Raw genomic sequence first — 25910 nt, forward strand, 5'->3', positions numbered from 1 at the left:
AAACAAAGTCTGGCGCATGTTGTTGAAAGATTGGTTGGTGCGGACCAAAAAAAGCCCCATTCTTTATTGTTCTGCTTATCGCATCCGACAGTAAGGATCCCCGCACGAAGAAACAAGTCTACATGTTACGTTGGAATTGTCGTGAGTAATGGGGGAACCAGGACTATGTTTCACCTGAAATGGATTACCTGCAAATAATAATTGCTCATTTAAATTCATGTTTTTTTCATTCTTCTCCCTTTCCTGATATATCATGAAGAGCCAGGAGCAGGCATTTCGTTTGGAATGCTAATGTGCATTTATTCTTTCTGAATAACATCAAACACATCAACGACGTCGGGGCCCCCTGTGATGTGTGGACCCTCACGAGGAGCCCTGCAGCTCACTGAATAACCAGAGTGGCACTCAGCATGTCATACAGCATGTGTGTGTGTGTGTGTGTTCTAGGCCTTCACAGTAATGACACTGAAGGAGATGTATCACTCTGAACACACTAAATATGATTGTATTAAATCTAAAGATAGGTCTAAAGTATTACATCTAAAGATAGGTCTAAAGATGGAAATATGAGAGGAGCTAAATCCCGTATTTTCTCTTTTTTTTTCTTCGATCAATCTATTTTTGTACACGTTGCCTGATATGTTTATTTTTTTAATGAAATCTGAATAGTCAATATGAGTTTGTATTACCTCACATGGTAATATTTCTGTTTAACATGAGTTCTGCATCCCTCCCTATGTATTTCGGCCACAGCAGCATGCTCGAGCAACTTGTCGTGGGCAAAAACCGCCCGGTGACCAGTTGTCCGTACTGTACGCATACTGTATGAGTCACGCCACGGCGAGTCACACAGACGGATCGGGCTCCGCTCTCCATCCGAGTCTCTGCGTGTGTCAGCGATATAGCAGCGACACATTGCCACTCTGCTATCTCCGCCATCCCCCGGGGAACATATTGTTTGTGGTGAAAAGCTGCAAATCTGTTGATCAAGGTTCCAAAAGGACATTTGTTTTATTTATTTATTGATTTTCAGTCATTGCCAAACATACAAACAGGAATATGGAGCCATCCGGCTATAGCTCTATAGCTCTAATGCGCTTCAATGACATGTCTCTAGTGGATATATATTCTACTTTAAAGCAAAGTACTGCTGGTGTAGAAAAACACGGATATATTAAACTCCACGGTGGAGCGCCGGGTCACATGTTCCTTCATTACCATGAACTCACATGCAGTTTAATTTGAATGAATCCCACATACACCACGCTGCTGCCGAAAGCACACTCCCGAGAGCTGTAGAATCGGAGTGTGTAACAGTTTGCCGATTGCAATCTGAATGTGTATTAATCCGCTGATGAAAAGCAGCAAAAAGAACCCCAACAAAAACACCTTTTATTACTCTATTAATAACATTTGCTAAAAAAAAAACGACCAGCTGGTTTAGGAAATTATTTAGCTCGTCAGTATGAAACTTCTAACTTTTATATTTGAGAGCCAAGTGCAAAGACAACGATGACATCGTTTTTCTTTTCATGGGATTTATTTAAAAATAAGATAGAATAAAAACGCCAAAGAAAACACCAGCCTCATCGTTTAAAGATATGAATGTATGAAATGCTTCTGCATACAACCCGTACTGTTGTATAGAAGCACCTGATGGAGTTTGACATAGTGCCATATATTTGCTCATATTCTTTTCTCTGTAGGACTCCACTAACCAGAGCATGCTGCACAGCGCCACACCGGTTCAACTGCACCCCGGGGGCTCGGTTCTGGTTGGACTGAATCCCTTCTCCCAATTTCTTTTCACAATGGGTTCACAAATATGGTGAGACATTGTGGCGAAGGCAATTTGGAGTTAAGGCCGCGGCATATATACATATATATATATATATATATATTGTTCCGGAGCTCCTCCACTGGCCCAGTTCCCGGCACGGGGCGACAATAGCGTCACCGCGCAGTAATGAATCAAATTAAGTGGAATGTCAGCTAGGCTAACAGAGTGCTCCTTCTCCTCTCAGCATGAAAAGGAATAGTTTCATGGCTTCAATTTGTCTCTCACTGGCACAGATTTTTTTGCGTTTCATCTATAAAAAAAATATATAAGAAAAAGAATGATGCTTCTGGCAACGACATGATGAGTAGTAGACGGGAGAATCCAATTGGAAATGTTGAATCGTATTCATGTCCGCCGTCAGAGGGAGATAGGTGGATTGGTGTAGAGGTGGGGGCGGGGGGGGGGGGGGCTTACCTTTGGGTTTGATGTAAATATATGCGCCAAGATAAATGATATCCCATGGGAGGGCCTTCATCTCTACCTCTCCCTCCCTCCACCCCTCCCCCTTGTGAAGATTAAAGTCGACATAAAGGTGATAAGAAGGGAGAACGATGCTTTAAAGTGAGAGAAGAAAGAGGACGACGCAGCGGTGTGCCACCGACGCGCTGATGAGCAAGGCAGCAGATGCCGTGAAGCTTGTGTGCATGAGTGCAAGTGGCAGCTGCTTTTTCCCCCTTTGGTATCCAGAGTTGAAAAAAAAGAAAGTGTTCCGTGCAAAGCAGTCTGGCTGTAGGAAGTAAATACATCAATGCATTAGTGTGTCTGTGATGAACCTTTAGACAACTTAAGAGTATCAAATAGTACTTGATGCAGTGAGAACGAGTTTTAATGCATCGGGATGATCGCTTAGGGAATCACTACGGATGCGGACGCTGTTCCTCACACGGTCGTTATGATGGGGAACACATACAGTTCTCCTTTGTATGCAGAGCAGTTATTGTATCTTGACCTTTCTTGACCCCATGCAGGACAGTCCTGAGTCATCCCCGGTGTCTGAGGAGAGGTACTGCAAGTCCTTCCTGCTGCTGTCAGGCTGCACAACAAACTTGCAGTAGATCACTAAAACCACTAAAACACTTAAACACTCGATCACTTGGACACTTTAATCTGTTAAATACACTTTTATTACTACCTTGTATATATATATATATATATATATATTAGTATTCCTCTGTATATTTAATATTGTTACCGTTTTTGTACATTTTTATTACTGCTCTGTGCAACCACTGCTGTGATCCTGCAATTTCCCCACTGAGGGACTAATAAAGGAATATTTCATCTTATCTCATGTCGTGTTTTTTATATGAAGAAGCATTTTGTGGCTCTAGTCGTTTGTACACTACCATTCAAAAGTTTGGGATCACTTTGAAATTACTTTATTTTTCAAAGAAAAGCACTGTTTTTTCAATAAAGATAACATTAAATTAATCAGAAATACACTCTCTACATTGTTAATGTGGTAAATGACTATTCAAGGTGGAAGTGTCTGGTTTCTAATGAAATATCTCCAGAGGTGTATAGAGGCCCATTTACAGCAACGATCACTCCAGGGTTCTAATGGTACATTGTGTTTGCTAATCGCCTTAGAAGACTAATGTCTGATTAGAAAACCCTTGTGCAATTATGTTAGCACAGCTGAAAACAGTTATGCTGGTGATATAAGCTATACAACTGGCCTTCCTTTGAGCTTGAAGTTTGAAGAACAAAATTAATACTTCAAATATTAATCATTATTTCTAACCTTGTCAATGTCTTGACTATATTTTAGATTCATTTGATAAATAAAAGTGTGATTTTTCATGGAAGACACAAAATTGTCTGGGTGATCCCAAACTTTTGAACGGTAGTGTATGTTTTAACTTTAGAAGTTTAAACAAACTCTATTGGTGCTCTGCATTCAATACACACATACATTTTTTAGAACAACAACAGTAAAAGGACTTGTATTTGTAAAAAGCCTTCCGATTGGACGGGTTGATCCGCTCTACCTCTGAGCCACAGAAGAGCTTCAAATCTAAACAAAATAAAAATAAAATGCTATAAAAATAATATAGTGTTTGTTTTTTGTCCAAAGTGATCAACCATGAAGATGAATTGTGAGAGTTTGTGGGGCTCTACTTGACAACTGTTACTCTCGGTTAATGCACTTTAGTCGTCCAGTCTGTTGCGTGTGCGTCAGTTGGCAAGCTGCCAAAATATGTGCAAAAGCATCACAGGTACAGGAGGCCGACACCAATACAAACCGCCATGATGGAGTTTACACCACACACAGCCTCACTTTGTTAAAGCAACACCTCGCATTTTCACAGATTCGCTCTGCACTGCGGGTCAATTTTGTTACGAGGTGTTTTTTGTCATTTTGGTGCCTTTACTGGAGGAAATCTGTCTTTACATTTCATTAAAGCCAGAGAAATAAAAAACGTAAGACACCCTCCAGGCATACACACAGCATACTCTGCTATGAATAATAATGCATGTCTGAATTGCCTTTTTCGCACAAAAAGTAAGGTTCAGTTATCCAGTTAAGAATTCTTGAATCCAGATTTCATATATGTACTGTTAGTTGTTGTTTTAAAAGGTGAAACTACTGTAAACAAGAAGTTACTAATGTAATAAAAGGTACATTCTCTCTGTACTGTGCACTGGAGGTCACACTGGCTTCACTACTATGCCACAATCCTTATATATTATCATATATATATATATATATATATTTTATTTTTAAAGTCTAATACTCATGTGACAGGTAACAATAAGCAGAACATCTTTTTTTGAGCGGAGGAGACTACGTTTTTGAGATTAGGAAACCCTAAAACACTATTAAAAAATAGTTATGAAACAGCTTATATGTCAAGGTATGTCCTGTTCAATATGTGAGCATAAGGGGACAATAGAGGTTTAGAAGAAAGAGGTCATCTCCTTTGGTTTAGTACAAATGATCAACCTTCTAAGCAGCGGGTAAATCCTGGACAGAAAAAAAACATATGATTTACAGAGAGAGAGAGAGAGAGAGAGAGAGAGAGAGAGATAAAGGCTGAGTGAGGTGGTATAGAGAGAGAGCAAAGCAGAGTGAGAATGACAGGGGGGGAAAAGCAAAACAGGGAGATTATCCGTGGCCTTTCACAGTGGTTCTAATCCATACTTTACTATATTCTCGACCAGAGCGAGCAGAGCATCAATCTGCCGTGTGACAGTCTATAGGAACACTTAGCAGACAAATGGACAGGAGGGAGCAGCGGATATTACACTGCAGAGCGCAGTAATCCATCTCTCTCTCTCTTTGGGTACATAAGTATGTCGCTGCGCTTCCATATGGGTACCAAAGTGCAAAAGGCATGTCAGAGCACACCCTCCCAACATAAAATAGTGCTAATTCAGGATTATTATGTTTTTGTTGTTGTTTTTTTAAACCAGCTGAGCTAACAAGATCATGTCATATTTCTAAACTGACCAGTGGGGTTTTATCACTGACACAACCCACTGCCATCGAAAGACCATCTGCAAATCCACCTCACCGTGACGATGCCGTCGCCCCTCTGCCATCGCGTCCTCGCCACGAGGCTCGGGACCCAAGACTGAGAGAGATGGAGGGGGTGGGGTAGGTTGGGGGGGGGGTCTATACGCACTCCGCCAGTCGCAAACCAGAAGGTGTATCCAATGTCTTGGGGCCGTGGGCAGAAGATGAATAAGAGTGGCGGCATAAGACAGGCTCTATATATAGCGGGTAATCTGTCATCTGATTGTTGTCATCCCCCTTCCCCTCGTTTGTGCTCTGAGGAATGAGGGATTGGTGTTGACGATCGTGTGTGTGTGTGTGTGTGTGTGTGTTGGGAGGAGGGATCCTGCGCCAAGCGACTGATGGCTGCCGCTTCTAGAGTCCCGTGTGGCAGTTGGCTGAAGTCCAAGTTGAATACTTCAACAAAATTGGTTTCAAAAGAGTTCTGCAAAAAAAAATGAGATTTCCTGTCGACCCTCGACACACCACTGCTGCCCGGGGTCAGATATTTCACAAGTGGATATTGTTTGAATGTCCTGTCAGATCTGACAGGTTAGATTCTCTGGCAGAGAGATCAGTTAGAGGCATAAGTGGGTTCACACACTCTCACACACACACACACAGAGACACACTCTGGAGGAGGAAAATGCTGAGTGGGGTCTTACGAAGCTCCGTCTGAATGAGGTTCGACTCGTGGTCGCTTCAAAGCAGAGATGAAGGAGTGGATAAAGAAGGAGTAAAGAAGAAGAATGAAGGGGTGGATGGAGTGAGGAGGGAGACTTGAGGAAGGATAAAAAAGATGGGAGCAAACGGCGGTATAATAGGGGTGTCCGGGGGGGGGGGGGGGGGCAGATGAAAGAAACACAGAGAGGGATTACTCTGCAGAAGGAAGTGAGGGAGAAAAAGAAATGTGCGTGGGAAATGTATAGCAGGACACACGAGAAGAAAGAGGAGGAAAAAAACAAAGTTGTTCACATCGAGATGTTCCAAGTTAGCTCCATCGAGAAACCCTTCCCTTGAATAATTCAGAGGTGTAAATAAAATATATCTAGTGGCCTTCACCTCAAAAAAGAAAACTGTGACAGAAGATATCTGCCGTGCTGAGTAATGAGTTCTTCTCTCGCAAATGAGTTCAGAAATGACATGCACGTGCAGTACTGTAATATATGTATAAAAAACAAAAAAAGAGCCGTATACCTCAAAATGCAGTTATTCACATTGATATTCAAGGAGCGGGAGCTGTGTCGCTCGATATAAAACAGAATATTCCATTTATACGGCTGCCTTTGATACATGCCGTCTCTCTAAAAAAAAAAAAAAATGCAAGAAAATCAGAACGGCAGTGATCTCAATGAGCTAATATCAAGAGAGAGAGAAAAAACAACCACTGGGAAACAGTGTTATCCAGCTGAGGGTGCTCGGCAGACGCATTACCGTCCTTTGATTGTTCCAGAATAACCGATGATGGCAGAGCGTTTATTGCTTTTCTTTCCCCGGCATCGAAGGGTGCAATATTGTTTGCATAATGCATGAGCGCCAGGACATGGCCCATAATCATCCCCAAAGCAAATCGCCTCATAATGAACGGGGTGTAAGACACGTGACGGCGGCGGCGTCAACCTGTGCGCCAAAACTACGAGACAGGCCGAGCGGACGCCAATACGCGCTCGCCGTTGATCCTGTGGTTATGGCGATCCCTCCAGGTGGTTGGAGCGTCGGTCGTGCACCGCACACAACATTTTTCTTTTTTTTTCTCCTGTCATTTCCAAAAGGTCAATCAATGGGAAAACGGGCTCATTTCCCCTGGCCACCCTCAAATTATGCAATAATCGCTCCTAACTGGGTCTAATGGGATGATGGAATTCCGTCAACAGGTTCTGTACAGTACAGCGGCCCGTGTAAATCTGCAATAAAAAATAAAAAATGTAAGCGGGGAGAAGAAAAGGTTCCAGCAAAGCCAAGTATTTGACATTAGGCTTAATCCAAATTGCATATGAAACCTCCGATCCAAGAGCAATTACTTTTCTTCCTTCGATGTAAAATAAAGCTGCCATTCAAAGACATACTTTTGAGTCACAACGACACAGATGGTCGCACAATGGGCCTCATGGAACGACTCACACAGAGAGAGGAGTTGTGAAGTGGCTTGTTCCAGAGATTTAGGAGAATATTCCACATATTTCTTATTTTCAAACACAATTTACGACTTGTCCAGACCAGCCGTTGGAGTCATGTGTCAGTCTTCTGTTATCCAAGTTGTTCACTCTATTTCATTTATTTAAAACAAGGTTAAGTAAAAAAAAAAACTTTACGAATAATATGTATGATAACTATAATAATAATAATAATAATATTTATTATTATTATTATTATAATCATTATAATAATAATAATTATTGTTATAATCATTGTAATACTTATAATAATCATAATTATTATTATGATTATTATAATAATAATCATTTCCATTATTATCCTTAATTCGTCCCGCAGTGGGGAAATCTACAAACATCATATTACATTTTTCCATACATATATGTTCATATGTTGTATTATCCTGTTTGATGGTGCAATTGAATAATGGGCTCATCAAATTCGAAATTCATATAGCCCAACGATATCAGGGTTAATTTAAATTGGCTATTGATGCTATTGCCGAATGCTACAATATCAATATCATGTATTTTCCCCCTTATGTCTCAGGCATCGATCTCCTTGCAAGACATTTTTTATATGGAACCATTTCTTCTTAACTGCAGTGACAGTCCGACCCTTCGGTGACTCGACATTAACACCACTCGCTATTTTCCCCCATTCTTTGACGATAATTCTGAGACTACTTTATAGGACACGGGACAGGACGCGTGGCCTTATACAGGTTTATCGGGCAGGTAGCCAATTTACAATTCTCATGAACACGTACAGAATCAGAGAGTTTTTTAATCACTTCTTAAAAATCCATTTTTATAGACCAGCTTTTAAGTGATGTCATCCTTTTCTGCAGTTCTTTGGTTCTCCTAATTTATATTTTGTATCTTACGATATTTGTTGTGCCTTGATTCTCTCAAGAGCACTTTGTAAACTCTCATTTTAAAGATGCTATATGAATAAAGTCATCATTATTAGTTATTACCTTCGCATTGAAAATGCGGAAGGTTATGTTTTGATCGCCGTGTATTTATTTAGTTATTTATTTGTATGTGTGTTATTCGCATAACAAATGCCGGAAGGTTATGTTTTGATCGCCGTGTATTTATTTATTTATTTATTTATTTATTTGTATGCGTGTTATTATCCGGGGACCAGTTGATTAGATTTTGGGATCGATCGGGTCAAAGGTCAAAGGTCATGAACAGGTCAAAATCTTTCGCAGAACTAAAAAAGTATTGAACCGAATCGCATGACATTTGGTGGGATGATTGTTTATTATCCGGGGACCAGTTGATTAGATTTTGGGATCGATCGGGTCAAAGGTCAGGTCAAGGTCATGAACAGGTCCAAATCTTATTTTTACCATAGAACTCAATTTTATCGAATTGTCATGCAACTAATGTCATGAACAGGTCAAAATCTTCGCATAACTCACAAAGTATTGAACCGAATCGCATGAAATTTGGTGGGATGATTGTTTATTATCCGGGACCAGTTGACTAGATTTTGGGATCGATCGGGTCAAAGGTCAAGGTCAAAGGTCATGAACAGGTCAAAATGTTCTTGAATCGCATGAAATTTGGTGGGATGATTGGTTATTATCCGGGGACCATTTGCTTAGATTTTGGGATCAATCGGATCAAAGGTCAAGGTCAAGGTCATGGAAAGGTCAAACTCTTTTTTTTACCATAGCACGATACATTTTTGTCCAATTGGCATGCAACTAATGCCAAAATGTTCATAATTCAATGCCCAATCTTGTGATATGCGAAGTGCCCATTCTAGTTTATTTATTTGTATGCGTGTTATTCGCAAATCTCAAAAAGTATTGAACCGAATCGCATGAAATTTGGTGGGATGATTGTTTATTATCCGGGGACCAGTTGATTCGATTTTGGGATCGATCGGGTCAAAGGTCAAAGGTCATGAACAGGTCAAAATCTTTCGCAGAACTCAAAAAGTATTGAACCGAATCGCATGAAATTTGGTGGGATGATTGTTTATTATCCGGGGACCAGTTGATTAGATTTTGGGATCGATCGGGTCAAAGGTCATGAACAGGTCAAAATCTTTCGCATAACTCAGAAAGTATTGAACCGAATCGCATGAAATTTGGTGGGATGATTGTTTATTATCCGGGGACCAGTTGACTAGATTTTGGGATCGATCGGGTCAAAGGTCAAGGTCAAAGGTCATGAACAGGTCAAAATGTTCTTGAATCGCATGAAATTTGGTGCGATGATTGGTTATTATCCGGGGACCATTTGCTTAGATTTTGGGATCAATCGGATCAAAGGTCAAGGTCAAGGTCATGGAAAGGTCAAACTCTTTTTTTTACCATAGCACGATACATTTTTGTCCAATTGGCATGCAACTAATGCCAAAATGTTCATAATTCAATGCCCAATCTTGTGATATGCGAAGGTATGCGCTCTACCGAGTGCCCATTCTAGTTTATTTATTTGTATAATCTCAAAAAGTATTGAACCGAATCGCATGAAATTTGGTGGGATGATTGTTTATTATCCGGGACCAGTTGATTCGATTTTGGGATCCATCGGGTCAAGGTCAAAGGTCATGAACAGGTCAAAATCTTCGCAGAACTCAAAAGTATTGAACCGAATCGCATGAAATTTGGTGGGATGATTGTTTATTATCCGGGACCAGTTGATTAGATTTTGGGATCGATCGGGTCAAAGGTCATGAACAGGTCAAAATCTTTCGCAGAACTCAAAAAGTATTGAACCGAATCGCATGAAATTTGGTGGGATGATTGTTTATTATCCGGGGACCAGTTGACTAGATTTTGGGATCGATCGGGTCAAAGGTCAAGGTCAAAGGTCATGAACAGGTCAAAATGTTCTTGAATCGCATGAAATTTGGTGGGATGATTGGTTATTATCCGGGGACCATTTGATTAGATTTTGGGATCAATCGGATCAAAGGTCAAGGTCAAGGTCATGGAAAGGTCAAACTCTTTTTTTTACCATAGCACGATACATTTTGTCCAATTGGCATGCAACTAATGCCAAAATGTTCATAATTCAATGCCCAATCTTGTGATATGCGAAGGTATGCGCTCTACCGAGTGCCCATTCTAGTTTATTTATTTGTATGCGTGTTATTCGCAAATCTCAAAAAGTATTGAACCGAATCGCATGAAATTTGGTGGGATGATTGTTTATTATCCGGGGACCAGTTGATTCGATTTTGGGATCGATCGGGTCAAAGGTCAAAGGTCATGAACAGGTCAAAATCTTTCGCAGAACTCAAAAAGTATTGAACCGAATCGCATGAAATTTGGTGGGATCATTGATTATTATCCGGGGACCAGTTGATTAGATTTTGGGATCGATCGGGTCAAAGGTCATGAACAGGTCAAAATCTTTCGCAGAACTCAAAAAGTATTGAACCGAATCGCATGAAATTTGGTGGGATGATTGTTTATTATCCGGGGACCAGTTGACTAGATTTTGGGATCGATCGGGTCAAAGGTCAAAGGTCATGAACAGGTCAAAATGTTCTTGAATCGCCTGAAATTTGGTGGGATGATTGGTTATTATCCGGGGACCATTTGATTAGATTTTGGGATCAATCGGGTCAAAGGTCAAGGTCAAGGTCATGGAAAGGTCAAACTCTTTTTACCATAGCACGATACATTTTGTCCAATTGGCATGCAACTAATGCCAAAATGTTCATAATTCAATGCCCAATCTTGTGATATGTGCCCATTCTAGTTTATTTATTTATTTGTATGCGTGTTATTCGCATAACAAAAACAGTTTTAAACCGAATCGCATGACATTTGGTGGGATGGTTGGTTATTATCCGGGGACCATTTGATTAGATTTTGGGATGATTGGGTCAAAGGTCAAGGTCATGAAAAGGTCAAACTCTTCTTGAATCGCATGACATTTGGTGGGATGATTGGTTATTATCCGGGGACCATTTGATTAGATTTTGGGATTAATCGGGTCAAAGGTCAAGGTCATGGAAAGGTCAAAATCTTATTTTTACCACAGCACGGTCAATTTTTATCCAATTGGCATGCAACTAATGCCAACATGTTAATAATTCAATGCCCAATCTTGTGATATGCGCTCTACCGAGTGCCCGTTCTAGTTACCTTCGCATTGAAAATGCCGGAAGGTTATGTTTTGATCGCCGTGTATTTATTTATTTATTCATTTATTTGTATGCGTGTTATTCGCAAAACTCAAAAAGTATTGAACCAAATATGCAATTTGGTGGGATGATTGTTTATTATCCGGGGACCAGTTGATTAGATTTTGGGATCGATCGGGTCAAAGGTCAAGGTCAAAGGTCATGAACAGGTCAAAATCTCTAAAAGTATTGAACCGAATCGCATGAAATTTGGTGGGATGATTGTTTATTATCCGGGGACCAGTTGATTAGATTTTGGGATCGATCGGGTCAAAGGTCAAAGGTCATGAACAGGTCAAATCTTCTTGAATCACATGGAATTTGGTGGGATGATTGGTTATTATCCGGGGACCATTTGATTAGATTTTGGGATCAATCGGGTCAAAGGTCAAGGTCAAGGTCATGGAAAGGTCAACATCTTTTTTTACCATAGCACGGTACATTTTTGTCCAATTGGCATGCAACTAATGCCAAAATGTTCATAATTCAATGCCCAATCTTGTGATATGCGAAGGTATGCGCTCTACCGAGTGCCCGTTCTAGTTATTTTATGCATTCGTCATGTTTACGCTGGCCATGTGCACAAGCAAGGAGTATCTGACGGGGCACACTCATTTAAGCCCAACAAAAGTAAGAGAAAGTTCAAATAAGAAGATGAGAATACGAACATGTTCTTATTACGATGACAACATTCGCCGTCCCGTCCGTACTATTATGTTTCGGCATCCTGTTTCCGTATCTTTGCACTTGTCTTGGTGCCCGAATGCCAAGGTTGAGAAACTTAAAAGATGTTTCCTGGTCGAGCCCTAAGAGACAGACATCTGAGAGCAGCTGCTCTCCCTCTCCCCTCCCCCTCCCCCATCTTTCACTCCTTGACTTTCTCTCTCCGTCAATCACAGACAAACTTTTAACTCTCCTCTTCCAGCCCCGCCTCTTTGAACTCACCATATTTCCTCCCCATCTGTTGCCTGTCCTTACCGAGCCCTCTCACTCGGCTCTCCTTCCACACGCCTGCCTTTCATTTACTTACAGTGGATAACTGTTCCAATGAAGCACATCGGGGAAGAGTGTAATGTCAGTAGTGAGTCGGGCAGCTAGGGAGACAGCCTTTTTGTGTGTGTGTGTGTGTGTGTGTGTGTGTGTACGTGCGTGTGCATCTTTGCTCCTATTACTCTGACACAACACTTTCTAAATTAGCCGCCTGACACTGACCAATGGCTGAGTCTTTTGGGCCTGACCTCACCCCGCACCCACAACGTCTCCCTCGCTTCACACACACCTCAGGTTGGAGCACAAGAGATATCTCCGCCTGAAAATGGAACGGCCATTAAAACACATCCTCGTCAGGTTAAAAGGATCTAAATCTCAGTGACATTATTTTGGGTTGAAAATATGTTGCAGCTGTCTTTAATACAGCGCAGACAAACTATGAACTCATGACCGACCTAATACGAAATATATATATGCATACATAGATGTGCATATATGCATATATTGATGTAGTCATGTTTTCAGTTCAGTTTCAATCTGTTCGCCGATCTTGTTCCAATATATATATATATACAGTATATGCATACATAGATGTGCATATATTCATATATTGATGTAGTCATGTTTTCAGTTCAGTTTCAATCTGTTCGCCCATCTTGTTCCAATATATATATATTATATATATATAATATATATATACATACACACACACATACACCCACACATTGTACATACATATATACAGGACTGTCTCAGAAAATTAGAATATTTTGATAAAGTTCTTTATTTTCTGTAATGCAATTAAAAAAACAAAAATGTCATGCATTCTGGATTCATTACAAATCAACTGAAATATTGCAAGCCTTTTATTCTTTTAATATTGCTGATTATGGCTTACAGCTTAAGAAAACTCTAAAATCCTATCTCATAAAATTTTAATATTTCCTCAGACCAAGTAAAACAGCTGAGTGTTTGTCAAGGCTCAGGAAACCCTTGCAGGTGTTTCGAGTTAATTAGACAATTCAAGTGATTTGTTTAATACCCTACTAGTATACTTTTTCATGATATTCTAATATTTAGAGATAGGATATTTGAGTTTTCTTAAGCTGTAAGCCATAATCAGCAATATTAAAAGAATAAAAGGCTTGCAATATTTCAGTTGATTTGTAATGAATCCAGAATGACATTTTTGTTTTTTTAATTGCATTACAGAAAATAAAGAACTTCATCACAATATTCTAATTTTCTGAGACAGTCCTGTATGTACATATATACATATCTATATACATATACACACACACAGATATATATATAGATATACATATATATATATGTTTGTATATATATATATAATATACACATATATATATATATATATATGTATAATTTGTATCCTGCAGGTCTCAGATACTTGAAGCTGCGATGACTAATGGCTGCGTTGTCGATGGTAATGAGCAATGGCGTTCCTGTGGCTGGCAGCGAGCCCACCTTACACATGTAGAGACAAAGTAGTCCTCTCCCTGGCTGGAGGGCCGGACAGAGGGAGATAACATATGTCATGGGCCTGGCCCATCATGAGGGAATGGAACAGAACAGAATAGAAGGTAAAGGAATGGAATAGGAAGGAACGGAACAGAATAAAATGGAAGGAAATGCAACAGAATAGAATAAAATGAAAATAAAAGAACATAATTAACTCATTGTTAGATTCTGTGTTGTGCCGCTTGTTGCAAAGATGGAACAAATGAATACCAGAGTCCTATCGATAGGATCGACACTAGGTGGCGCTACCTCTCGCAGCCAGTGTGTTTAGATGGGGGTTAATAGATAATCTGACTCAAAGGTAATGAAATCTGCCGACCAGTACCTCAAACAGTCAATACACATTTATTGATTTCCGCGACTCGCACGTGTACAGATTCACGCTACGCGTCACCGGGAGACACTGCGCGTTATTTGTTTAAACTTTGAGTCTATTTTTGTCGAATTCAGTGAATCGTGATCTGCAAAGACAGCTGTTTAAATCACAAATATCAATATTTATCTGTTTGAATATATTAACCTTATTGATTGCAATCTGTGAGCTCGCCTATGTCACTACAGGCAGATCCCCTCCCTGGCTACAGTGGGTGGGGAAATTTAAAAAAACAATAAGTCAATACACGGGCCCATTAACTTTGTTTCTATGGCGAGGACGTGAGAAGTGTTTGGGTTCAGAACGTTTCTGTCATCTGTCAGCAGCAAAAAAGTGTTATGAAAAAGACTAAAAATACAAAGTCTTACAGGTGTTACAGTGTTAACCAGCTGGGGGACCATGAAGTCACTGCTCCTGGCCACGAGAGCACAGCAGATGTGTCTGTAACGCCATGCAACATGATAATTAGTGCACTTCACAAGTGTTAATGAGTGTTCAGAAGTGCTGATAGAGCCACGCTCGCCGTTTCTCCCAGTTCCAGTCTCTGTGCTATATACGGAAATGAGAATTAAATCTTTTTCCGAAGTGCCAAAGTCTTCCTTTAAGTTCAGAGCCTTCTGGTTATGTTCAGATCGCGGCATGGATTATTTTTTTCCCCCTCACATTTCAGAATGTAATCAACAGATAAGACATCTAGTACAGCAGCGTGTGTAGATAAAGTGATGAATAGCTCCGGTGAAGTGCCGAGGACAGGTTTGATTTAAATTGGACATCTGATCACACTTTCAACTAGAACGGGCACTCGGTAGAGCGCAAACCTTCGCATATCACAAGATTGGGCATTGAATTATGAACATGTTGGCATTAGTTGCATGGCAATTGGATATAAATTGACCGCGCTATGGTAAAAAGAAGATGTTGACCTTTTCATGACCTTGACCATGACCTTTGACCCGATCGATCCCAAAATCTAATCAAATGGTCCCCGGATAATAACCAATCATCCCACCAAATGTCATGAGATTCGGTTTAATACTTTTTTACTTATGCGAATAACACGCATACAAATAAATAAATAAATAAATACACGGCGATCAAAACATTACCTTCCGTATTTTCAATGCAAAGGTAATAACTGTGGCATGCGCCGTTAATTCCACGGGGTGTTTGTTTCAACTTTTAATTGGATTAAAATCTAATGAAATACATTCTACCAGATTAACTTCACAGCGAGGGAAGAAGAGAGAGAGTCACTTCCGTACTTTTAAAGGTATACGATTCCACGGCACGCTGGTGGGAGCCCACGTACAGCAGAGCAGCGAGCTGCTGCGTCCCACTCGTACGTCACGGCCCTGACCTCTGGCTCATAAACAGAGGTGTGTGTGTGTGTGTGTGTGTGTGTGTGTGTGTGTGTGTGTGTGTGTGTGTGTGTGTGTGTGTGTGTGTGTGTGTGTGTGTGTGTGTGTGCGTGTGTGTGGAAAGGCGAGGGTCGGTGGGTCAGAATGTGAGAGAGAGACCCTGAAGTAGTCGGCATTCAGAAACTGTTCCTTTTGCAGGATCTTGAACTTGTATGAGTATTTGGTTGCAACTAAAACCTTCATCCAATACCACGACACAGCACATATATTATCACCTGAGTTTATGTCGGCCATATTGGAAACCTTCTGCTGTGTTCTTCTTTCCAGACCATCTTTAGTTCGACAACATAAAATGACACACCTAGGAGTTAATCATTGACTGTGCCGTCGCATTATCCTTCAGTTTTAACTCAAGGATGCATTCGAATAGAAAAAAAACACAGAATTGGATAAAGTTATGCATGCTTTTTTTAATCTTCTCTGCAACCGTCTGCGTGCGGCGCTCAGAGGGAAAGCCTGCACGTCTTTATCTGAGCGGCCAGACTCCCGAGCGCCACAAAGAAGACGGATCACATGCTCCTCTCGCAACTCGTCCCACAGCGACGGTTCATTGTCTGGAAACATGGGTTTGTGTTCACGGTCGATTCGTCTCTTCTCGTCATCTTGCAAACGACTGCCGCGCGGCGATAGCGTGGCGGGACGTTTTTTATCCTCATTCGGAACCATTCAGTGAAGACACTTGAGAAACTGGTTCACGTCTGATCTCTTACAATATATTTAGTTGTCAAAGTGTAACTCACAGAGTTGGCAGATCAAAAAAACATCATATCGGTTCATTTGAAAACATTCATATGGGCCATTTTGGAAGAACTTGCACCAAATTCCACGAGATTTGTTTCTAGTATTTGAAAGGATCTCCTCCAGCATACATCATGTATGCTCGCGTGTACCCACACTCTTCCATCCTGCATCACCTCACACCAGCGTCATCCTATAAAATCTCACCTTAAAATTCCTTTTTTTTAATCAAAACTTGCATTTCTGCAGCAGGTGTTCAAACCCTTTGGTTTGATGTTCCTCGTCTTTTTAAACAATGGGAGCCATCTCCGCCGCCGCTTTAGTCCTCCATGCCCGCTGCCACCGTCTCCCTCTTAACTTTCCTACCCCTCCATTGTGCTCCGATCACATTTCGCGAACTCTCATTACAGGGGTGGTAATAGACTCTTCAGCACCGAGATCCTCTTTATTATCCGCCGACTGCGGACTTGCATCTCTAAGCTGATTAGCCCGAGCTGTCTTTTCAGCATTTCAATTAGGAGCGTTTTTTGAATCGTCGAGCAGATTGCACGCCTCGTACGAGAGCTCCTCGATGCGCGTAATCCAAGAAATGCATTGCGGCGCTGAGGACAAAGAGCCACGGAAGAATAACATCATGGAGGATTTTAATATTGGGCTTGCAGAGGAATGGCTCTCAACAGAAATCCAAGTCAGCTTACAGCAGCAGGGGCGCATGCAGTTTTAGCATAAAGGACCCAGCTGGCAATCTACCGTCATACGCACATTGAGTTTATGCCTGTTCTTTAAAAGAAAAACACAAGACAAATACAATTATTCAAGGAGCATCATCGTTACCATTTATAAGACGAGATGACGTCGGTATCAGCGGCAGCAGAAGTCACCGTTATCTGCTTTTACAAAAGCCCGTCTGCTCTCAGTGGACTGGAACGTGGGGACAACAGATGGAAAAAGAGGAGGACATTGAGGAAGAAGAGGGGGTGGATGAGGTGGTGACTTCTATTGCTAATGGATTTGTGTCAGATGACGAGGATATGATCTGCTCAGTGCCGTGTGTGTGTGTGTACACGTGGGGTCCATGGTTTTGTGATGTCATTAGAAGTCCAGCCAAAATATGATGACCTCGGGGTATTATCGGTTTCTGTTTAAGGTATCCGGCTTTATCAAATACGCACTCGACACAGGCGCATCACGGTGTTTTATCAGTCTGTCTCTGTCTGATTCCCGCGCTTTTCACACACACACACACACACACTAATCCATTCAGTCATTGTTATTCCAGCTGTGCGCTGGTACAGAGATGTAACGTACACCAACCCTGTATCACGAAAACGACGTTCCCCCAGAACTAAAACATACTCATTAGGTTTGACTGAAACGTATTCCTCCCCAGATTACGTTTGACGTATTCCAAATACGTCTCTAATCAACGTATCTTTGACGTTTGTTGTCTCGCTTTTCGACAATGCTGTTATTAATTAATTGGAAAAAGCGTACTCTAGTCTTATTTATTATTATGATTTTATATGTTGTATCGCCTGCGTATTATAACAGCAATAGGCGTCTTTACTCTCCTTATATTTGCATTTTATAAGTGCAAAAATGGCCATAATCTCCTAAATATTAGTCCTGGAAATCTCAAATTGAACACAGACACATAGGGATGGGTATCGTTTTTTTTTTCTTCCAATAGTGCCTGAACCGGTACTTACAACAACAAAAAAGAAGATAAATACATTTTAAAAGCACAAAACGACGATTGACAAAGACGACATTGAAAACCTCTTCGGCCATATTCCATGTAAAAGCCGTTCTCATGGAGCACTGAAAGAACACGTAGCTCGCGCTAGCTCCTAGCGAGCTTGAACATGGTTATAATGCCTAATTATCGGATGCGGAAGAGGAGAGAAGTGATACGGTCGCACGCGCTTTCTGCAGCAGTCGTGTACCATTTGCCCGAGAACGACTCCGGCGGAGCGGCTAAGAGCCGAGGGCCTTGTCCCAGGACACCTGAGAGGTACTTGTACTGGAAGATGAGAGCCAGTCATATTTCAAATGGGATTTTCCAAGCAAGCAGAGATATCTCTTTTTACAGTCCCAAGACCCTTTGCATAACATCTAAACTACACTGCTAAGCTCTTGTATTCTCCAAATAAAGATCCCAAAACACCTGGATCGTAAAAGTGTGTGACGGAATAAAACACAGTGCTCGATGTTTCATCCTTGTTGTGAAGTTGTGTGTTAGTCGTCAGGGTCTCTGAACAACAAGTCCCTGTTTAATTGTTATCCTCAGTTACAAACTGCTTATTCTTTTCCAAAGGTGTTGTTCAGCGGTATGAATGAGCGGGCGGCCTGTTGGCAGCGTAAGATGTGCTGCGTTCTGTCAGCAGCACGGCCAGAAAACTGGGTCGGTTTGTTGATTTTGGTCAAAATAAAACTTGCATCCTCACAGGAAACAACTTCATTACCATTTAGGCAACAAAACTGCTCGCTTAAGTTTAGGAAAAGAGTTAAAACAATGAGGGAAGTGGCATTTGTGTACAGATTGTAAAGCCCTTTGAGGCAAATTTTTAATATTGGGCTATACAATATAAACTGAATTGAATTTGGGGAGTGTGGAAGTTACTTGATTAAATGAATCATCGTTGTGACTTCTGGCTTCACACAGGACACAAACACTGGTCTCCGTGACGATAGTCTGCTGTCCACCACCCTATGCAGCTTGTGTCGCTCTGGATACTTTCATGTTTGCAATTACATCTCAGAAATAAGAACGGATTGAAGTGTTTTTCATGTAATATTCATATACCATTTGCCTTCATAAAACTGGTATTTCAGGATGTTATTGTACAGCTCATGATGCTGCACTGACCGTGTGTTCACATAGTTGATTGCCTTTGATTGGACAGATGTTTCTCAGCAACAGATTTACACTTCACTCGCCAAGACATTCCTCAAGTTCGATTGGGGCGACCCAATTTAGTTAATCACCAGTTTGAAACTAGCTCGGGTTTACTAAGAACGTAGGAAGGACTTAACACGTAAACGTAGTGATGGATTTACGAACAGCTGGTGCAACCCAATCCTGAGGAGCATTTGTGCTGAAAAAAAAATGCACATATACAATATTGCTCTATACAGCCAGCACTCATGAAGCCCAGATCAGGATTTGACCGCCTTTGAAAAGTGGTTGGCGTATACGAGTGGAGAGAGAGAAACTAGTAGAGTGTGTCGAGACATCCAGCGATTTAAAAGAAAGAAAGGCCAAAAGCAAATGTTAAGATGAGGACGAAGAGGAAGACAACATGTAAAAAAAAAAATGGACTGGATGAAGAAAAGAAAAGAACATGAACACCCACGAGAAAGAAAGAGCAGTGCAATTGGAATCGAGTGGAGGAGGGAGAAGGAAGGTGATGGAGAAATAGAGCCAGAATATCAGAGGAAGAGTGGCATCGCGATAAATAAATAAAAAGATGCAGCTGCGAGGGATCATAAAATATAGAGAAAAACAAGAAGAGGACAAATACACTCCAGTGACAGATAGAGGAGAGATACTGAGCACTAAAACATAGCGGAGGAGACAGCAGATGGTGGGGATTATTCGGGACTAAAATACTCCGGGATCTACACAGGGAAGGCCGCAGACATAAACCGTTGCAGACTCCATCTGCCAGAAATAGACCAAAAAAATGCTGCAAATGTAACCAAAAAAACAAACAAAAAACACTCCAACTTGTCATCCTAGACGACACCCTGAATACATTTTTATATCTCAGGATAGAAGTAACGCTGATCTTCTATTCAGTCGAACCAGTCGGGGGAGACATCCTGTCGAGTCATTAGCCAAAGACACGGTGCATGCAGAAAAATGCGCACAGCGAGGGACCTTTTCAGACGTTTGCATCAACTAAAATCTTCGCAAAGCCAGCATTCCCCACCTCAATCTGTGGCAGAAAACGTGAACGAGTTGCATTCTTCTTCTTTTTTTGCAACAGGTGCGCTGGAGTATTTCAGGACGTGGTAATGTGTGATTATGATACCATAAAACACCACTAATCCCCGTTTTATGTTCACCATGATGAGGATAACCGTTTAACCCCCCCCCACATAATCGCAGATGCTAATGCCCGCCAATCAAAATCCTCATGTCTCCCTCCCGCATGCACAGAGAGAAAGAATAGAGCAAAGGGATCCAGAAGTGTATGGAAGACTTTGGTTTTTACCTTTCCCCGTGTGGAGATCAAACCTCGAACCTGCAACAACAACAAAAAGGAAGAAGAAAACATAATTACGATTGTGTTTTCAGAGCGCATACGCAGATCATACACTGATGAAGCAATTTGAACATAAAATCAACAACGTCAGCTTCTCTCCGTGAAGCCACGCCGCGCTCGCTCTCTGTCGGCGGCGTTCCCCCAACGCTCCTCTGTAATTGCCTATTGAGCCGTGTCACTCAACATTTGTACTTTATGTTCCTGCAACAGCAAGTAATTGTTAGTGCATTCCAGTCTCGGCATTAGCGTCAGCTTAGCAAACATATTGACGTATTCGATGTGTGTTTGAAGGAGAGCTACACGTGTGCATGTGTGTGTTGTATAGACCGTCTACCCTGGAAAGGGACAGTTAATGAAATCCTTCCCTGGCACCAAGCACAAAGTAATTATTGTGCAGGGGTGCATATCCACTAGAAGAAGTCAACATCCACATAAGTGCGAAGTACACACACACACACACACACACTTATGACAATAGGATTGGGTGCAACAGCAGAGCAGCAGCAAGCAAAGCTTCTCACATGTCACCGGTATTAAAGAATAGAAGGTGGCTACAGAGATGACTGCGAGTGCATATTTGATACATGCAACAATAAAAGAAGATGATTAAGATTTCCGCTCAGTGCTAAGAGGTTTGGTAATGCTCGTTGGCCACAGAGGACATAACAGAAAATACTCTGAAGATATGTTTGCCTATCCATGTTGATACAGAATAAATAATGGATTCACTGGGAATTTGGATGAATGTGTTATACGCCTCCCAGCGCCAATGGTACCAGCACAGCTAGTAGTGAAATCCCCAAAAATAAAAAAAACTTCCCCCCCAACTTCCTGAAGGACTCCAGCTTCAATCATTGTTTTCCAGTCTGAAGCCGAAGCACTGGAACCAACCAATTTATGTCTGCTGGATCTGGACCTGCTGTTGCTAATGGATACGCACTACATCTGCTGCCTGATAACCTGCTCAGTGGGATGGTCGAGCGCTGGCTGCGGATTGGTTTAGAAACAAGGATGTGAGTCTCAAGTGTTTATTATACTTTGCCGTCACTCAAACGGCTTTGAGTACTATCATCAGTGTAAAAAGCCGTTTGCCTGTACTGAACCACTTCGTGATGGATTCTTCTAGGGAAGACGAACACTTTCATCTCGTCGCTTTTCAGAGATGAAAGTACTTTCTCAAGACCAGACCCACTTTAGGCGTAACTGCGGATTTTGTAAGACCAGTTAATAAACAATTTTAAACTATTTGGCGTATTCTGTAATGCCATGCAAAACCCAAACTTCACTGGCGTGCACTGACTGTTGTTACAAGTCCAGACCTGTGAAAAGAGGAGACTCTGAAAGGTGCATTATGTCCCGTGCCAAAAAAACCGTTGGCTCCCTCAGAGACTGACCACCCAAGCGACAGGAGGCCTGGAAACAACTGAGGAGCTGCTGCGGCATACAAATCAGCTTTACTCCGTCATGTGCAAGTTCATGTCTGAGGTTTTCATCCGAAATAATGGCCACAAAATATATTGAATCACAGGATCAAATCTCCTTTCGCTCTGCCATAACCCCCCGTGTATACGCCCTTATGGTGTTTGACACAAGTAATGCTGTTTCGTATAACCAATGCAAATAACATTTCGGAGAGAGCCCGAGTGCTTATAATCTTGAGGCATACGCACTTACTCAACGGAGAATCCTATTACACCCCCTTCATGTGTGACAAGATCAAATCAAGTAGGAGCGGACCGAACTCGCGGGGAGAAAAAAAAAGCTTTGTGCTTGTTTTTCCGCAAAACCTACATTTACAAAAGTGATTACAAGTCAACTAAAAGGTTCTCAATGGTGTATTCAGTGGGGGGAAAAGAAGCACACTGAAGTAATTGGCCATATCTTCAGCATGAGCTGGCTGTGAGGGTACAAGTGTGAGGCTGACGCTCCGCCTGGCTGATCCTTTTCAGTGGCAGATGTTCCCGGGCCCGTCTGCAGCCGGCTGCATACGGGGAACGAGTCGGACGCGGTGAGGAGCGGTCATTTCCTCTGTTGTTGAGCAGTAGAGCCTGACCACTCGCATTCAGGTGGGTCTCTCAGCTGGAGCAAAGGCTCAAAGGGGAGAAAAAAAGTGTAGAAGTAGAAGAAAACCAAAAGCTGCACATGCTGTTTTTGTAAAAATGGATATATTGGACATAAATACATTATCCCTGCCACAAATGACATGGTGGGAACAGTCGGATAGGCCTCCCCCCCACCCGGGAATATGAGCAATCCGTCACTATCGATACAATACATTATTCTGAAACAATGCCGAGTAATACATGTGTAAAAGAGTGGCAGCCGAGAACAAAAGAGCTCAAATAAACTTGTCTGAATGCCACCACACTGCGTCTCTCCCTTCCCTCTGAGTCGGTGTGATTAGTCACCCCGAGCCGAGCGGGTTGGAATTAATCTCAACCTCAGAGGCACTTTTACGGAGAATTTCAAACCATTACCCAAGCTCAACAATTGGTGGTGGCTGCCAAGCACCTTCAAGGGAATGTCAGTTTCCATGGAGACCAAGCCACCCCAGCTGTAGCATCCCCCCCCCCTCTCCCCCCCACGAGTAAAAGTCTGTAAAAGCCTGTTGACGAGCACATATCGCAAACCTCTTTAATGATCTCTCGTGGACCGTCTCGCGTTTTCTTTCTCTCTTCCTGACATCGATGTTTGTGTTAATCTATACCCGTCTTTGTTCTCAGTTCAAACATCACGGCCTCAGTGTTTGCCCATCTTAGTAATTGCTCATTTGCAGTTTCCCTCGGACTCTGGAGGCGTTCGTGGGAATAAATAGAAAGACGTATGAAATGGAGGAAAGAAAAGTTAAGGAACGGTAAACTAAGTCCGGCGGGTTAACGCCGATAGTTGAAAGCAGGTGGGATCTAATGAACACAAAGTGTTTTTGATGCTCGTTGTAGTCAATATTTAACCATTAAGAATAAAAATGACGATCTGTACTCCCCCTGCTCAATAACAATCAAACAAACTGACACAATTAGCAACTAGCTGGTTGAACATAGCGGAGCATTAAGCTGCTAATGGGACAGATGTGTTTGTCAGATGTTCATGGAGACCAAGACGGAGCTAAACAAGAGGCACTGTTCCAGTAAACCAGAGGCACGACTCTGACTGAATGATAATGTTGCTCTATGTCTGCTGCCGGATGTGTAAATAATCAACTGTGTGCCATCGATTGACATGGTGACGCGTGTGAAACAGTGGAGACAGTATGTCCGCATCCACAGCTGGAGTCTGTTGTCCGGGGGATGATCCACCCTGATGGGAGCGCAACTGAAACCTTCTTTTTATTCAGTATTACGGCGTTGCCAACTCCTTCGGACGCTGAGCAAATAGATGTGGAATGAAGGCTCCTGGTCTTTGACTTTATGAAATCACACAGACGCGCGATCGGTGCTGAAGTCTTTAACTTGAGAGTTACGAAAGTTGTCACTGGGGAATAGGTCTATATATGTGGAGTGTTGTATTATTGTCTTTTGGGACTTCAAGGGGAATTCATATCAAGGGTTGTAGCCTCATCCAAATTACACACAAATAAAGTAGATTATAAAAATGAAAATTCTACCCAGCGGCTTCTGGCTATTTAGGAGTTATAAGTTCAATTCAATTTGAGATTTCCACATCTGACATTTCATCATGCAGGTCTGTCTTGAGGAGGGCTGGTGGTTCAATCCCCGCCCTAGTCGACGTGTCCTTGAGCAAGACACTTAACCCTGAGTTGCTCCCTGTGTCTACGGGGTATGCATGTAACATGATTGTAAGTCGCTTTGGATAAAAGCGTCAGCTGAATGTAAAGTAATCAATACAATGGAGATGAATGGAATTTAGTTTGCGGTACAGCAATATAAGAATACACACAGAAGACATCTACAAAATTCAACAGCCGCATCTCTTTCCACAGTGCCGTTATTTATCGAGACAAACCACATCCACAGGTCGAGACAAGGTCAATAGTTTTCATTTGAAGAAATTGTCCCAGTAATAGAACCTGTTTTGTCCCTCAGTGGCAAATGGCGGTTAAATTGCAGCTGACGTTAAAAAATGTATACTGTCAGCGAAACAAATGACTCCAGAACAATGCAAAAATAATATAGAATACATTGACTCATGGATGACCTTTGTATGCAAATGAGGGCAAAACTGTAGCTCAGTAGCAGCAACAGAAGAAATAGCATTTAGGTGAGAAGATTAATTTGTATGTGAAAAACAATCTGTCATGTTGTGTCTGATCATAAATCATATAATTATCCTCAAAACATTCTATTTAATGCTATTAAAATATTCCTTCTTATTTGGTCAATACCAGTCTTCTCAGGGACTTCATGACCACAGCCAGGGGCGGGAGCGGGCAGTCAGTTCACCTCCTATATCTTCTCCCCCTCTGTAACATAACGATATGCATTTACTACCCAGTCTTTCCTTCTTCTTCTAAGAGCACGAGTGGGGCGGGTGAGTACAGGCCGCCATGGAACGACCCAAATGCAGACAATAGAGGTAGAGTGATCAGAGGTTTATTGAAAAACCGGGGTTGTGTTAGCTGAGTACCGAGGCAGGCAGGAGTCAAAACCAGGAAGGTGGTCCGAAAGGAAATCCAAAGTCCAAAAACACATCATGCAGAGGTTCAAAACCGGCAGGACGGAGGATGCAGGTCTCAGATAACACATCTATAGAAAACAGGTCAATGGACCGGTCCGCACAGCAGGGTTGCCAGGTCTGTGTGACAAAACCAGCCCAATATCAGAACTCAAAATATGCCCGTGCCAAACCATATACACTGCTTTTAAAGTCCATGTCCATGTGTGTACGTGCTGATCTGGAGTCAGTTTGGTAGGATTTGGGTATAAATAAATTATTTCATTTAAAATATGGATTTTTATTTAAAGAT

General features: G+C 41.7%; 1 protein-coding gene and 1 long non-coding RNA gene across 2 annotated transcripts in view; one reads left to right on the forward strand and one right to left on the reverse strand.

Annotated features, from left to right (window-relative positions):
* igsf11 (immunoglobulin superfamily member 11) overlaps positions 1 to 25910 on the reverse strand; it is a 104638-nt gene that overhangs the window by 56502 nt on the left and 22226 nt on the right. The window contains exon 2 of the mRNA XM_056441007.1: positions 20936 to 20965. Coding sequence (XP_056296982.1) covers positions 20936 to 20965 — 30 coding nt within the window. The remainder of the gene's footprint in view (positions 1 to 20935; positions 20966 to 25910) is intronic.
* Positions 653 to 3126, forward strand: LOC130210580 (uncharacterized). The gene is made up of 2 exons (XR_008834834.1): positions 653 to 1828; positions 2809 to 3126. It is a non-coding gene; the product is annotated as an uncharacterized LOC130210580 (long non-coding RNA).

Source organism: Pseudoliparis swirei, chromosome 20 (genome assembly GCF_029220125.1).
Source record: "Pseudoliparis swirei isolate HS2019 ecotype Mariana Trench chromosome 20, NWPU_hadal_v1, whole genome shotgun sequence".
Classification (NCBI taxonomy): Eukaryota; Metazoa; Chordata; class Actinopteri; order Perciformes; family Liparidae; genus Pseudoliparis; species Pseudoliparis swirei.